Here is a 14,140-nt window from a genome sequence, read left to right as displayed (position 1 = left end):
GATATTTTTTTTTTTCGGTTAATAGTAATAGGGTCGGATTGTCAAGCCAAAATTGTACAGAACAAAATCTCATATGTTTTATGCATTTTATCTGCGCACGAATTGATGAATGGCTGAATATTTTTTTAATTATCTTCAAAAGAAATTAACGGATTTTGATGAAATTTGGCACAAATATAGAACATAGTCTATAAGAACACACAGTCTACTTACTATTGTTTTTATTTCCGTGCGGACGGAGTCGGGGCTAAAGCTTACATACATAAAAATCATGTTATTTTCTCTAATGACTTACATTGTTAAACTTGGCATTATGATTGGTATCTACATCTTTAGGCCTCGGCGTGGTGGTAGGTGTTGGCGTGGGTACAGTCGTCGGGGGCGGAGGCTCTGCGGCACGGGGCGCTGCGGTCGCGCCCGGTGTGGCCGGGTTGCCTGATTCTTCTCTGTTAGCGCCCGTCTCAGCACCGAGTCCTAATACTTGCGCCGCGTACTCTCCTTGGAACGACATATCCGCGCCTGGAAATGCATATGGGTAATGCTTTAATGTTGTTAATATAAATGGACTGCTGTCATGTCTCCTGTCTCGGTTAAAAGGAATTAACATGTTTTTGTACAAGTTTCGTTAGTTGTCACATTCACGAACAGTGACTTCTAGCAATTGAATAAACAGGACATCAGAAAAATGAAAGTTTAGGACTATAGAATACTAGCTTTTAATGGAATTAAAAAATACAAATGTGAGTGGCCTGTGTTCTTCCAATCTATCATATCTACATCTGTACCAAATTTCATCAAAATCTACTCAGCCTTTTAAGCTACAAACTTCAACAAACATCCACACATCCATCTAAACTTTCGCATTTATAACATCATTAAGATAATAATTCTAAACATTGCGACGTTTGTACCTATGTCTATTTTATGGACCGTTTTATGTTGTTTGTTTATAGCTTGTAACGTCGTTTACATAAAGTTACAATGTAAGTTAAATTGTACAACAAATTACCGAGATATTTCATTGATCTTAAGTAACAATGTTTTTAAAGGTAAAAACACAATAGTTAAAAAACACATTTTAATTACAGTTTAAAGGTATATATACCAAGAAAATAGGATATAAATTATCGTATATTGATAGGGGAAGTACATAATCGTGACCAAAGAATAGTGAAGTAGAAGTACATAAGTGAATTATTAAGAAAAAAACCTACCATTGAATAATCATCAATCAAAATATAATATATTCGAGAAACATGAATTGCAAAACTGGACGTTTCTTAGTACTATTTACAATTATCAGATTTATGACGTCAGAGAAAAAACCTAACCGCGAGCTGACACAAACTATACCCCTGTAGTAAATCTATACTATTATAATAAAGCGTAAACACACACCTTTTTGTTACCTAAGATGTCAGCAATTACAGCATATTTTTAAATAATTATTTTTTTAATAAAAAGTCCTACACTTACGTCACGCTTTAAGCTATATATTTTCACGCCATTAAACTTAGGGGGTATATATTTTGGATAAAAACCCTAATGTGGGAAAGAGACCATAAGTTGCTGCCAACATCAAGAATGCAAGATTGCTAAGGTTTGTCATGTCATGTCATTTTGACATTTGCTATTGATAATTTGCCAAATGTAAACAAAAAAATATAATTTTCATAATTTTATTTTATTGTTTCTATATACGCTTATAGGAATCAAATCGAGACTAAACATTTGTGCGATAGTTTATTCAAAGGTGTGCGCACGCTCTTTACGACTGTGTGACGTTTGCAACTTTTTAGATTTTCATCATCATCATCATCATCATCATCACCAGCTACGTCCCCACCGAGGGGCTCGGAGCCTACTCTAATACAGGGTGATTAGGCCATAGTCAACCACGCTGGCCAAGTGCGGTTGGTTGACTTCACACTTCAGATTAGTAATAATTTTAAGTATGACCAGACAGTCTAAGAACAATAAGCTTGCAAAAAAGATTAATTATTTATAATAAATATAATACAGTGTGCGTATTTGTTAAATTAACTATAGGAATCAATCAATTCTCCGTATTAATAATTTTCCTTTAAACAGAGCTGTATTGAGGAAAAATTCTTATTATTTGACCACCTGTACATAATTACTGGCTTACTCGGGAGAGACGGGAAAAAACCCGCCGCAGACGGATTTACAATTTACCTTAATCCGTGCCACATCGGGCGTGTCGAAGACTGATTGCCGATAAATTGAAAAATAAACAGCTTTTTTGTTTTAATATAAAATAAAACAACAGTGATATTACTTTTTTTAACGTGATTTTTACTAAGTTCCTTGATCATCTGGCGATGCCCATAGGCCCATACCACTTATGTATCGATTAAGTAAGATGTAGGAACTAAAAGGTAAAGATCATTAATACTACTACTGAAAGGAATAGAATAGGCGAAGGGATAAACTCTTGTCTTCTAGGGTATTGTAGTATATAAATATTTAGACAGTATCACGATAATCTATTTGGCAACAATCAGCAAACATTCATCAAGAATCAAAACATCAAGCCGGAGGCCTATCTTTAATCCCTTTCCCTTTCCACCTTTTTCTCGAGGTATGGATGGGAAGGAATAGTGGATATGACGATGAAGGATGCGCATAGAAGGGGGAAATGTCTTTATGTGCGTCTCCTCTGTCAACTAAGGGTAGGCAACGCATCTACAATTGCAGATAGGCAGCGGTCGCTTTCCATTTCGGTGGATTTCGGTGGCCGCTTGCTCGATTGCCACCTTATATTATAAAAAAAAAGCGTTTCACTGACCGTATGTTAAACTAGGTTTATTTTAATGTTATCATTACATGTCAAGCGCACATTGTACCATAACCGGATGGAACCGGCTAATACGTTCGGCAACGTTAATGTATAGAGCAATTGATATTTAAATTCGGCTAACTGCGAATCGGAGTGAATCGGTTCGAACCGGTTGTGATGCGCTATACGTGATATTTGTACGTGATTTGAGGCACGGGGCGTTTTGTTTGCATTTCTTTAACAAATATGACTGAGTTGAAGTGATTCGTCTTTTTCAGGACCAAAACTTGCATTACATAAAGCGATCAGGTTAATGTGTGATCCAGTATTAAAACCAATCTATTAATATACTAAAGACAACTGTTTGATCCTTTAAAAGCTCTTTATGGATTGCTTTAGCAACCAATATTTTTTGTACATATTTAAATTGTAAATACAGCTTGTCAGCAGTGAAATATTTATAAAACAAAGGTGCATTTATCCGTTATAATCTTCTTCAAAACAAACAATCGTTACGATTAAAACTCCGTAGAGTAAACATTACATTGCGTGCGCTAAGTGGCATAATGTAAACTCGTCATTCAAACAGTCAAATAAGACCAGCGATGTAAACAAAACAACGGTGTCAATAGCCGATATCATTAGCCAGAGACTTACAAACTTCTGTCCCTTCTATATAATACTTATTCTGTTAACTGACGTAGTTTCGCCGTCACCTAAAAAGAACGTCATTTCAAGCGTTGAAAGAATTCTCAAAATTACGATCGTAAATTAAAAAGTAAATAAAAAATACGAACAGAGGTGTATCATGAATTCTTAGTATTCGTAACGTCATGACAAGGTGTAAGATTTGCTAGTATACCTACGCCTACAAATTTTGCCGATGTTGTTCTGAAAACGTTCACACAAACATTCTTGATAGGTCCTCTGGTTTCAAATCCTATATCCAGCAATTACTATCATTAAAACGTCATATGTAGTACTTATAAAACTGAGAAACTGTAGCAGTTTAAATTGTACCTAAATTATTACAATTTAACTGTACATTCAGACTGTTCAGTTTAAACTGAAAGTGCCTTTACACTAGTTAACATTTGACCGTCAATGGGTCATTTTAAAATGCTAATTAGTATAACAGGTCGAACTCGTTAACTCTACAGGTCAATCAGCGAAAAATTACTTTAGTCTAAAAGTGTATTCTTTTTTTTTTATAGCATAAGGTGGCAAACGAGCAAGCGGCCACCTGAATCCGCCAAAATGGCGAAGCGACCGCTGCCCATAGACATCCCGCAATTGCAGATGCGTTGCCTACCCTTATACGACGGAGGAGGAGACGCATATAAAGAGGATATTTCCCCTTCATATGCATCTCCTCCACCGTCAAATCCACTTCCCCTTCCCATCCTCTCCTTATAAGAAAAGGGTGGTAAAGGGAAAGGGACTTAAATTAGGCCTCCGGCACCACACTCATCAGACGAAACACGGAATTGCTACCATTTCACGCCTGTCTTCTGTGTGGTCGTGGTATTACACCTGGCGTGCCGGCCCATTCGTATAATTCCACTAAAATAACATTCCTACCAAAGGTACATAAGCAGCTATTAGTACATGTTGATATATTATGTGGATGATGGTGGAAATAAATCAAACGATGGCTTGAGAAAATGCACGGCGTATAGTCAGTGAATACAAGATGGAAGAGGAAGTTACAAAAAGTGTTGCCACTAAAAACATTATGGTTGCGTTCTTAACTATTTTTAACAGTACATAATAGCGAATATGCATAATATATAAAAAGCGCCAATAGTCTAATGTTTAGGGTAGTGTATATTAAACTTATTTCTTTTACCGCCCCCTTTGAAAATCAATGATCAGCGCCTCCCATTTTTATACAGTTTTAGTGAAATTCAAAATACTATATAAACATTACCTAATTTTTTCTGGGGCCCTATAACGCCCCTCAGGCGTTATCGCCCACTTTGAGAAACACTGGTTTAGGGGTACAGATTTCCGATCACGTGGTCGAGGGTTCGAAACCCGCCGTTCGACTATTGTCGTAAACCATATCCTGACACAATCCTATAGTTTACTTGAATTGGTAAATCAAATCATGGTACATTTTCAAAGAACTACTGATACTTTAAAAAAATGTCTCGTGTATCCAAGAGCAACAAAAGCTTCTTAAAATAATTTATACCAAACAGCAGAAATACTTTTAATGTTCAATTAAAAGACCATCAGCGTCTCAACAGTGGCATAATATATCCGACTATTAAAGTCATCAAACCAAAACACATAAAACTATTCGTATCGGAACATCTTGCCTGTCTAAACAGCTGCCAGTATTAAATATTATACTGTCACGTTTAAATATATCAAAATTGATATTTCAGTAGACTTCGGGTCGAATTCTGAAACGAATCACAAACAACTACGTAAGGGCCGCTTACAATCTTTCAGAAGACAAAATTTAAAAATATAGTCATCATTTAAGACGCTGTTACATGTTTGAAGGTCGTTTTAATATTTGGCCTTTAGATTTGTTTAAGACCCGAATTTGAATTTTCAAAATACCATATATGAAAAGGCTAACTACTACTGATCCCTATCTACTAGTAATCCCTTAGAAATTTTCCTGTTTCGTAAATGTAACTTACATAAAGAGGGTGGCATATGAGAAATACATACAGAAATAAGGGCTTTCAATACCCAGGAGTGTGATTATCGGTTTTAAAAACTCCCGGAGAAAATATCTTACAACTCGTCATGTTTCAATATATCGGTACTTCATTTCTTTGCGTAAAAAAAACTTTACAATCATTCAATACCAAGAGAATTGTATTATACTACTACAAGAAAAGTTTGAAATGAAACATTGGAGGTGCCAATAAAAGTCTAGGGATGGAAAACTTTATAGTATCGATATCGATATCGATAAGCGTGAATCCCGTCCGTTACGCTAGGCGGGGTAATCCCGCGAGACAGGGCATCGGGAGGGTATAGTGACGTGCTTTAGTCTGTTATCGAGCCCCGGGGACATATCGTGCATTTGCAAAAGGAATGTATATTTACGACTTGCAATAAAACTGGGCATAACCATATTAGACTGAATAGTGTAATTTCTTTTAACAGTCGTCGCCCAAACTTTTGTCATAGTAAAACGCTGTAAAGGTGCTAACTCTTAGCGCTATTTGACCATCTGTGAGACGAAACCCTTTGTTATTTCAATTCTACATTACATCTTGGTTCATCTTCTTTATTTAGGTATAACTAGCAAGATGTTACTTAGTATAGCACAAAATTGTACTCTACCTACAGAATATAACTTCTATAATTGCGTTGTCATATTGATCAATTCAATATTTTATTCAAGAGAATATCATTGGTCTTTTTAAATTCCCAATCTTGGTAAGAATACAATTCTTTTGGATTCACAAAACGTACTCACCAATGAAAGGTTTCCCGTCTAACCGCTTCATCCAATAAAACCGTTGCGAGTGAGGTTTATTCTCGCGGTCGTACTGCTCCCATTGTTGACGGAGGAAGGTGTAGCAGACGCAACAGCAGCGCACCGTGCCCTCCTCGTCACCATCCGCCTGGTACCCGGCAGGCGGAGGGTGAGCACCCAGGAACGGGAAGTACGGTTCCGAGCTCTGGTGATCAAAAGAACAGAATCATATAGTGACAAACGCGACGTCCAATGTACAAAGACCAGTGGCCAAAGCGCCAATAGCCTAATGGTTTGGGGTACAGACTACCGATCTTGCGGTCAAGGGTTCGAATCCCGCTATTCGACTGTTGTGAACCATATCCTAGCAAGCCTAGAGCTTAGTTGGAATGATTAAAGGAAATATTAGTAACGCAATGTTTGAAAAATGTCAAATAATGCGACAAACACACATGGTTACGTCAGCTTAGTCCTTGATTTCGATCTAAAAATACCATGGATAAGCAAATATAGTTCAAGGATCTCGGTTTAAGATTGAAGGTAATACAGTTGAAGCGTTTCATTGTTGCATAAGTAACTAACCTACGACAACGGGTGAGCAACGGCCATAATTGTTTGAAACAAACGTGTGACCAACTTGATGAAACTTGCAGTTGGAACCCGCACGTAAAGTTTAGTGTGCTCACTAATTGCTAACAAACTTCAACAAGTTTTGCCGTAACAAGTTTGTTACAGTTCTATAAACATACACAAATGTTGGTTGTTTACGGAAATTGATGACGTATTTAGCTTATCCAAATATTTTAATACTTGGATAAGCTAAATACGTCATCAGTTAATACTTAATTAAATATGATAATTCATAAGAGAAGGGCCTGTCTCCTGAAACACAGTTGTTATAATTAGTTCAGGAGACAGAGCCCCCATGGATTTTTTAGAATTTTTTTTTGTCTAATAAAGAGTTTTTATTTATTTATTTTATTTATTTAACAGCTGAAATTAATATTCAATCTTTGAGGTCGATCCGAAAACATTTTACTGATGTATAAAACGGTACAATAATGATTCGTTAACTGTGCACCGAATAGCCAAAATATGTTTTAAGATAGAACATTGATTTCAGCTATCAAAGTGAAATAGATTAATCTAACAAATAACAAACGTATAGTCAATTGTTTTCATCCGATTAGTAAATAGTAAGTTCTCTTTTAAATGTCCATAATTTGCACTATTTTTCCAGTTAATAGGCAATTTACATCGAACATAAAGAATTGAATAGCTTGAAAGCAATATAAGATACACAATCTAACGGTCAAATCCATGGCATGTCGATGAATTCTTTTCATACGGGATTACAAATAGTACACTCACAAACAATTCTTTTCTACGTATATATCTTTAAGCAAATATAAAGAAACAGAATACTACACCACAGTTTCCTATAAAAGCAATTGGAAATACTTTCTGAACACAATATCTCCGAAAAATACTTTGTAGTTTTCCATTGAAAAACATCATATAAAAATATCTTTCTTTATTTATTACAAGCTGTTGCTTGCGACTTCGTCCGCGTGAAATTGGAAAATTAAAAACTTCCGTTCGCTCCTGGTCTTCAAACTACAGTAGAACCTCGATTAGTTAAAGTCCAAGGGAAACACAAAATATTTTAAGTTATAGAGGTTTTCAAAGGTCTATGTAATAGAGGTTTTGGGCTCTGATAGGATGGTAACATATTATTTTTTTGCAGTTATAGAGGGTTTTAAGTTACCGAGGTTTGAGTTATCGAGGTTTTACTGTATTACCAAAAGTATTCACTTAGTAATCTACGTAATAACAGTAATCTAGTGACGCAAGATTCCAAATTTCTAAGCCCTTTTCTAAGGCCAATCGTGTAGAGCGGGAGAGATAAAGGTGCGATCTCATTGTAATAGATGGCCAATTTAACATCAATATTTTACGCACATTACAACCAGGGACTAAGACACTGTGAGAATGTAATGCATTTGTATTTATTTATGTACATATGGCTTCACATAACAATGACTAAACATGGGAAATTCACTTCGAAAAGTTTTCCATGGTTACTATTACGAAATCAATATTCGATATTTGACATCGATATTAAAATTTCATTTAGTTTACATAAAATTGACTAGATAAATTAGTTACTAACTCTCTAATTTGTTCATGTTTTAATATCATCCACACTTAATAGTAGCTTTTGGTCTATTTCCATGGCCTCCTTTCTAGCATTTTTTATCAAACTTGATAATTCCTATGAATCAAAAAGAGGTACTCAATTATCGTCATAATTTTTATCGTATTGCCAACCCTGGACAAGTCAACGGTCCATTGCGGGAGTCAATCGTTTAACGCATACAATCGCAAGCCGGTTGAGACCGGCTACAATCACACGCCGGATATTTGCACTGCTTGTTTGGAGTGCGCTACATTGTTGTAGCACGGTGACCATGTTATACTGACAACCAAGGACACAATTTTTTCTAATATGGATATACCTTTTAGAAACATATGACGCGAAACGTATCAGTAGCATTAGTATTAGCAGTCCATGATGTCCTTATTTATTTAAGACAATCGTGGATAACGACAGGGTTGCCTCACTAGCTGTTAGGATCTTCCTTGACCCATGTGACCAAACTCTTTTCGTAGCACGATTACTATGTTTATATTGAATATTATAAAGAGGAAAGGTTTGTAATTTTGTATGTAATCTCAAAAACTACTGGGCCGATTTCAGAAATTCTTTCACCATTAAAAAGCTACATTGTGAACGAATTGAAATCGGCCCAGTAGTTTTTAAGTTATTTCAATATACAAAAATACAAATCTTTCCTCTTCATAATATTACCCACCACCACCTATGACCCCACCGACCTTCAGGTCATAGGTGAATAGCGAAATGGCGCACAAACCGACCGCATGCACCGTCTTGACTCCTTACAATTTATATTGTCTATTCATTTGTGACAAGTCTCATGATATAAGTATGGATAACTTTAGATTTTTGTAGTATCGCCTCACCTGTGGGTCTGGCTTAACGCGCACAGCATAGCAGTCGCCGAGGCCGGCGCCGCCGCACACGAAGCAGACACGGGGCTCGGCGTCCGCGGCGGCGTCCGGCTCGCGCGCCGGCGACGCCTTGCCGCCCAGCGAGCTCTTAATGTACGCCTTCGCCTTCTCCATCACCTCCACACTGAAACAACACAATAATAACATCAACACTAAAACTCAATTCAGGTCAAAAAAACAACATTTATAAAAACTTCGTAAACTCGCGCGTAAACGTAATAGACGAGATGTTAAAAATATCAAACTGGCTGGAAACAAAAACCCCAAAATAGACTGATATGGAGAAATTTTTTGGACCAGGCCCAGACCCATCTTCGGCTGTACTGTCTCTGACGCTAATGATGTATTCCATTGGAACAGTATAGATTCCAAAAACCCTTGTTGGTCATAAAAATATGACTGTTTGAGCTGTTAAAACCCATCTTAAAGTTACACAACTTGTAATATAAACTCTTTCACATGTCTGTATTGATCGCAAATCAAACATAATCTTACAGCCCTACAAATAAACGCGTTATAAAGATAAACTTAGAAATAAACCGAGTACAAGCAAACATTAGTACAAATTTTGCTTATACCGCGTTTATTTGTAAGGCGTTAAACGTAAAGTTTGGAACTGTAGACAGCACACCATATGCATAAAACCTAGTCCTCGTTTAACAACCTCGTATTTTACCTCTATGGTTAACCAATTTAAGATAATATGTATTCAGTAAGTGACCTGTAGTTCATATGTAAAACGATAGCTTAACGCAAGTTACGATTCTCAACAACAATCTACAGAACGATCTGCGGGTTATAGGGTTAAAGTTGCAAACTACATTTGGAAACAGAGACTTTTCACTGAAGAAACAGTTATGCAAAAATGTATTGTTAAAGCCTGAGCAGAAATGTAATTGCAGAATACAACAGAATAGAAATGATGTGTCTATTGAGCGGTTGCAGGTGCAAGGTTGAAGGAACGAGGGCACAAGGCAGATCTTCTATGAGTTAGACAGACCAGTTAAAAGGGGCAGTAGACGTTCGTAAACCTTATATAAATAGTATCTTCGATATGTAAAAGATGCTGGTTTTATTTAGTACCTTATTAGTCTTTTCGTGAAGCTTCACATTATAAAACATAGTAACATTGTGCATAGTTAAATGTAACCTGCAAAACATCAAGAATCTAACCAGTTTGGGTTTTAACAAATCATTAAAAAATACTCAGTCATCATCTCCCCTACTTTATCCTACTCTCGGCGGCGCACCGGGGTTTTCGTCTTCCAAATAACTATCATCCGTCATCTCAGTCATCATTCCCTTCTTGATAATCACCTTTCACGCAATTCATCCATCTCTTTCTAGGTCTACCAATACTTAAAAAAATACTCAGTGAATTACTGTAATGGTTCGTTAAAAATGTCGATAACAATACCAAAAAACAAGTACTACTACTTCTTTTAAATATCTTAAAAATCACATTACCCATTATACCAAAGCAATTCCATTCAACATTCACTCTCATACACTCATCGTACATTACCATACACATATACAAGGCAATAAATCCACCATATATATAAAATATGATTTAAACATCGCCCCTTTCATCGTTCATGTAACAGGCCTTATAAATCAATCAGACTACAAACAAATGTAAATCGAATATAACTTGCACAAACACTGCTACATGCCGATATTGTAAAACAACAGCCTGTATAACTTTGCAGTCGAGGTCATTAATTTCCTGCCCATTTCGGTATTTGATTCATAATGTTTAAATAAAAACTTGTCATAGCAACATACAGTAGGACAAATATAACCCAGTGGGTAAAATAGATATTAATTATAGCTTTTTATTATAATTAGCGTATGTCTTATCATCTGTGTCATTTTCTAATGCTTAACTAATTCCCTGACTGATTTTAGTCCACTTCCCTTTTCCTCCTTTTATGTACATGAGAAGAATGAACAGAGGACAGAGGCAATGAAGTTGGTGGGGGATGGGACGCATTTATAAGGGAAACATCCATTATTTGCTGATCAAAGTGAGGCAACGCATCTGCAAATGCGGATGTCTATGGACAGCGGTCGCTTCGCTCGTTTGTAAACTATTTACTATCTCAATACACCAGAAAGTTTGTCACTCAATAAATATAAATTCTTTGGCGACAGTTTATTGTATGTGGGTTGGCAATATAATTCCTTTGGCGTTAAAACGATGTACAGAGTGTTATGTGAGCTGTCGGTCAAAGCCCGGCAATTAGAATCGGACAGGACACGCTGCGTAGATCTATCGATCCGTTTGTCCGTCGGTGCGTACAATCCGATAGGTCATAACTATAGAGCTATAGAGGATTTGCATGCAAGGATCCACCCCATCATAGGGGTGCAGGTAACACAATAAAGGGATTATTAATTAATATGGATGAGTACGTCTCGATTAGAATTAAAGCGGTGTCCACCCTTTTCGTTTAAACCATTTCAATTAAACTATTTATGTAGATACTAGCTTTCGCCCGCGACTCCGTCCATGTGGAATTGAAAAAAACAAAAGTGAATAGCCTATGTGTTATTCCAGACTATCTTCTACATCTATGTCAAATTTCATCGAAATCCGTACAGCCGTTTAGGCTACAAACTATAACAAACATACATCCATCCATCCATCCATCCATCCATCTAATCTTTCACATTTATAATATTAGTAAGAAGTAAGATATAAACATTGCGATGTATAACCTAGAAACAGATGGATTGCGTGCAAGGTGGCATGATCAAGAAGGGAGTGATGACTGAGATGACGGATGATAAGAGCTATGTGAAGGAGTAAAACCTGTTACCCCGACCCTACGAGAGTAGGATGACGAGGAAGATGATGATTTATAAACGATGCGGGTAAATTACCTGATCTTGTAAAACCCGCAACTTCGAGCAATAAATATAACCTATAATACTCAGTGATAAAGCTTTCTAACTGCATATAATTTTTGGAAATCGGTCCAAAACCTTTTCAGCTTATTCGTTACATACAAAAACAGATAACTTATAACTTTATTACATTAGTATAGACAATAATTGTCATTATTTAAACTAAGAGAAAACTCAAACATAGTCTACCAAGACGTTTAATACATAAAAAAAAATATTTTTACAGCATATTTAAAACCCTCCGCGGTCGAGAACACTTTACATTCGCGACCAGTCCGTCCCTCGTTACGTCACAAGTTTTCGTATAAAAAGATAAATCTACGTACCGTACTTCACACAGTTCGCGTGACTTAAAAGGGGTTGCTATAAAAATGTAAAGTTTTCTTATAGAAAAAAAATACTACGGGTAACAAGATTAACTTAACATTGTGATGTAACCGAAACACATACGCCATCTCTCTTATTATTTTAATGAACAAAAGGGATAGCAATGCTTTTCCAGGCAGGTTTTGACTGTAAACACACAGAAAGAAAGAACCCACTTGTCTTCTTACAGGACAAAAACCTTGCTTACAATAAAATAAAATCGATACGGACCAATTTTACGAAATCAAAAACTTAGTAAAGCAAAAGATAAAAATTAAACCTCTATTCGACATCCACACCAACGCAAAAAAATTTGGTCATCTACAAATACCAATAACACTTAAAATGAAGGTTGGAACGTTTTCATTTAATTTAAACACTCAATTATAAAAATTTATCAAAACAAAACAAAAAAAATTCCGCCATTGAAACTCATTCAGACATGAAAAGCAAATAAATCTACAACAGAGTACAAAAACAAAAAGCTCTTGCTTTATGTTCACTCGATGAAATTCAAATAGCGTTGGCAATATTAAAACGATGAATAAACGTTGCCTCTCGTCAGCTACGGCATTAATGAGCGATCGCCTCCGATACATAAATATCGGTCCAAAATGAAAATAAACGGACGGACATTAATGATTCAAAACAGCACTCCCACCGCCCCCGCCTGCGCTACACTAATGCAATGCGGGGACACACTTTCATAACCCTAGCACAGACCAATTTACAACAGAGACTCTAATTTTATTATATACTAGCTTTCGCCTGCGACTCAAAGTGCGTGAAGTTAAAAAATAATATAAATCATAGCCTATGTTACTGACAGCGTAGCTTTTAAATGGTGAAATATTTTTTGTAATTGGCCGAGTAGTTTTTGAGTTATTTTATTACAATCAAACAAAGTTTTCCTCTTTATAATATTAGTATAGATAAGTAAATAAGAAAATTAGAACATAAGTAATAAGTTTTGTTTTGTAAGTTTCATTGTGGTCTGTGAAGCGAAGGCCTAAATAACAGCTAGCCGCACTAATAAAATTACAGGTATCTCTGTCGTATAGCTACACTGTGCATTACTCTGTCCTGTCGATCCTCTAGCCGTAGCGAAACTCCGTAGAATATTATTTCTGTCAATAGAGCTGTATATGAGGGTCGGTTTGTCCGTGATGCGACTTATAACATGCGAAGGACCACGTGAGGGCTTACGTAAGCTTTTTGGGATAATCAAATATCCATGCAATATTTTTAATTGAATACATTTCAACGCTTAAAATATTTATAATGAAAGGTAATTAAAACATTACAGGTTTCATTTATTGTGGATTTGAGATTTCTTTCTCGTTTATTCTAAAAGATAAGTACAATTTCTTGATTTTAGACACAAAATATTACTTTTAAATTTCGGTTTTAAAACATTTTTAGCACATTGAACTAGGCAAGGGCGGATCCAGGTGGGTCACATAGTCATGGTCAAGTCAAGAGCATGACAAAATATATAAATATATTTTATCAAGCCCTTG

At 36.1% G+C, this 14,140-nt stretch overlaps 1 protein-coding gene across 1 annotated transcript in view; it reads right to left on the bottom strand.

Annotated features, from left to right (window-relative positions):
- Nucleotides 1–283: 283 nt before the first annotated feature.
- The window catches only part of LOC106108203, a 38,481-nt gene continuing 24,624 nt past the window's right edge, over nucleotides 284–14,140 (bottom strand). The window contains exons 2-4 of the mRNA XM_013289302.1: nucleotides 9,294–9,465; nucleotides 6,249–6,453; nucleotides 284–519 (exon numbers count right to left, since the gene is read on the bottom strand). Coding sequence (XP_013144756.1) covers nucleotides 284–519; nucleotides 6,249–6,453; nucleotides 9,294–9,455 — 603 coding nt within the window. The 5' untranslated portion in view covers nucleotides 9,456–9,465. The remainder of the gene's footprint in view (nucleotides 520–6,248; nucleotides 6,454–9,293; nucleotides 9,466–14,140) is intronic.

The sequence above is a fragment of the Papilio polytes genome, unplaced genomic scaffold (genome assembly GCF_000836215.1).
Source record: "Papilio polytes unplaced genomic scaffold, Ppol_1.0 DF821733.1, whole genome shotgun sequence".
Taxonomy (NCBI): Eukaryota; Metazoa; Arthropoda; class Insecta; order Lepidoptera; family Papilionidae; genus Papilio; species Papilio polytes.
This window is presented reverse-complemented; position numbering and strand designations above follow the sequence as displayed.